Source organism: Sinocyclocheilus rhinocerous, unplaced genomic scaffold (assembly GCF_001515625.1).
Source record: "Sinocyclocheilus rhinocerous isolate Xijiao unplaced genomic scaffold, SAMN03320098_v1.1 scaffold320, whole genome shotgun sequence".
Classification (NCBI taxonomy): domain Eukaryota; kingdom Metazoa; phylum Chordata; class Actinopteri; order Cypriniformes; family Cyprinidae; genus Sinocyclocheilus; species Sinocyclocheilus rhinocerous.
In genome coordinates this window covers 61,310-64,350 of record NW_015638606.1, presented here as the reverse complement: position 1 = coordinate 64,350, position 3,041 = coordinate 61,310, and the positions used below count along the sequence as shown (strand labels likewise).

Sequence of the window (3,041 nt, the reverse complement as noted above, 5' to 3'; positions counted from 1 at the left end):
AGTGAAGGTTAGCAACAATATAAATCTATAATTCAGTGTGCCAACATTTTTTACAAAAAATTTGGTTTTGTGTATTACAAAACAAAAGCAAAATGAAAATGACAAACTATTAGATAATACATTAACACAATTCATGTCAAAGAAAGGAAACATGATACATTATTTATTCAGACTTTACAAAAATCTTTTTACTACAACACCATCAGCAATCCAAAATAACCAGACAAGTTGCTTTCAATTAAAAATAACCAAAAGAAAAACAAAACTGACAGAGATAATGTAAGGAATAAAAAGGGACACCAAAAGGGGAACTATAAGATGGTCCTCCCTAGTTCATCTATTTACTCTTGCTTGATAAAAGTCATTAAAATTGACTTCTGCCTCATAGCAAAAGTGTTTTCATAAAAAAAAAAGAAAAAAAGAAAAAGCAATGAGTAGCTGCACCAGTGATCTACAATAAGTGCTTGTCAATCCATTTGATTTTAAAAACATGACAAATTCATTAGGGAGGGGGAAACGGAAAACAAATTGGCTTTGAGAGTACGCGGCAATAAACAACGGTGCCACCATAGACAAAGTTACCACGCTACAGTAACGGTACTCTAGCCTTGCATTTAGAGAAGCCATGTATGTTTTCATTAGGTCAGAGAGCAGGCTTTACAGTAGTAAATCGAGCTTTACACTTGGCCTTGTGGAAGAATGCATTGGATGGCACAAGGAGATAACCGTGATCTAGCAGGAAGTGAAATACAGAACGAGATCCAAACATAGAGAAATATACAAGCAAAATATACGGTTAAAAGTGATGTTCTAACATTCTCAGCATCTTAACATGATTTCCTGCCAAACTTCCCCAGGTGCGAAGGCCATTCCAGATAATTTCTCTTCACTGAAATCCTTTCTCAGCTGTACACACCAGAACAGCGAGCACCTCAGTTCAAGTAGGGCTCTATGGCACATGAAGCTAGACAACTTCATAAGTCGGCCATTTTGGCTCTTGAAAATGTTGCTTTCTTAAAAGCATGAATAAAAAAGGTACAATTGCTCTAGCATCCAATGGACTTCATTATAAGACAGACAAGGCCTGGTAGACCCGGTGATGGTGGGCCGTGCAAAGCCGTCTCTGGTGTACAGCTAGAGCATCCATGGAGAGGCCTCAGCACCACTGAGTGCAAATGTGAGAGTTCGGCCAGCTCTCTTTACACATTAAAATCCCTTGATTAAAGGGTTGCTCCTGCAGATCGGACTATCTGACCTAAGCTGGTGAAATTCTTTTTATTTATTTTTTTTGTCGTCAAAATTAAGCTGCTTGCTCTAAACTGGCCTTATAGTAGCATGATCAAAATTATGCGCTTCATGATAACTCGCTTGATCTGGACTCCCTGCAAGTGTTTCAAATATATTGCCATTTAGTTATTTATATAAAAAAGCTTTTTTCTGTCTTTAGGTAAAACTTACATGATCACTCAGGGCCCTTAGGGTTTTGAAAAAAAAAGTACAGAATGTTAACTGTGCCCAGAAACAGAGGGAGGAAAAGGAAAAACTAAACTAAACAAAACAAAAAAACTGGGTGGGAGATGGTAGAGATAAGACTGACATTAACGTCTGCTTCAGTTAAAATCCGTGGGAATAAAAGTTTGCCATACCCCATCTCCTCCTAAGGGATTCAGATTTATACACAACAGCCCTTGCCTCATTCTCTCTCCACTATGAGAGCAAAAGGAGGTAGGGGCCGGAGCTCCCCCTGCTGGCTCGGAGAACTACCTGCGACCAGGCAGATGAATGCCGTTGACAGCAGGCGGATAGGGCAGGAGCAGCTCCAGTTGTGCAAACAGGGAGAAGTGATCAGAGGGGATGTGGGGATGGGGGCAGCCAGTGATACTGTTCTCATGGAGCCAGTGGAGGTCCAAGGGACCCAGTATGCCCAGCACGTTAAGCAAAGGTTGAGAGTAGAAGATGTAGTCAATGATGCCCTGAAAAAAAAGAAAAGAAAAACATTACAATTGTGCCATTGATAGTTTGACACTTCAAGATAAAACACACTACAAACACACTTGATAAATGTTTATAATTATTTTAATAACATTGTAACACTACAAACACACTTGATAAAGGTTTATAATTATTTTAATAACATTGTAAAAAAAAAAAAAGTGTTTTATAAAAAAATATGTTTATAAAAGTATTTAATTACACTTTTTACTTAACATTTTTATCCTCAAAATAATGATGATCATCATTATGACGGCATACAGTTTTTACATTAAACACTAGCTAGTTGTCTCCAAACAATGGCCGCTTGGACTTTCAAGCAAATATGCCTAACGTCTAATCCAGCAGCAGTGATCAGGTTGACACTATAATACCGGTGGCGGTATTGAACCTTAAAGGGGTAGTTCTCCCAAAAATGAAAGAAAAGTGAAGAAAAGTGGGTAAAATAAACAGCTGCTGGACCTCAGGTGTAGATAAGTGATCAACTTAAAAAAAATTTTTTTTTGCATGCTTTTGTATTATGGCCACACTCTCTCCCTAAATTCATATTTTAAGTGTGATTCATTGGCAAAAGTTAAAAACATTTAATTTAGGTAAAGAAGTTAAAAAATAGTTTATTTACAATAGAAAACGCAAAAAAATAGTTTGTGAATTCTTTTGGCCACAATAACGGTGTAGTGAAAATGTTAGAGTGACAGCTAGGGATGCACCGATACCACTTTTTCCAGTACTCGCCCGATACAGATACTTTTATTTTTGGTACTTGCCGATACAGAGTACCGATACCGATATTTTTATTGCATTTGTACATTTTTTAAATATTGGGTATAGAAACCAAAAGGGTATGTATAATGTTAGATGGTTAACTTCATTTATCAAATAGATACAGTCAAACCAAAATTTATTCAGACACAGTTTATTCGCTATAGTTTAGAAAATGGTAATAAAATATGACAAGAACTCAGAGTTAAACTGTGTCAGAACAAATTCATCTTGATAACTAGAAAATTCTGATAGAAAGGTATGTAATAGATTACAATCAACCAAAA

General features: G+C 36.6%; 1 protein-coding gene across 2 annotated transcripts in view; it reads right to left on the bottom strand.

Moving 5' to 3' along the window:
• Positions 1-812: 812 nt before the first annotated feature.
• Positions 813-3,041, bottom strand: part of LOC107749911 (CCR4-NOT transcription complex subunit 6) — a 20,510-nt gene continuing 18,281 nt past the window's right edge. For both annotated transcript variants that reach the window (XM_016565136.1, XM_016565137.1), the window contains one exon: positions 813-1,973. In XM_016565136.1, the coding sequence (XP_016420622.1) occupies positions 1,761-1,973 (213 nt within the window). In that variant the 3' untranslated portion in view covers positions 813-1,760. The remainder of the gene's footprint in view (positions 1,974-3,041) is intronic.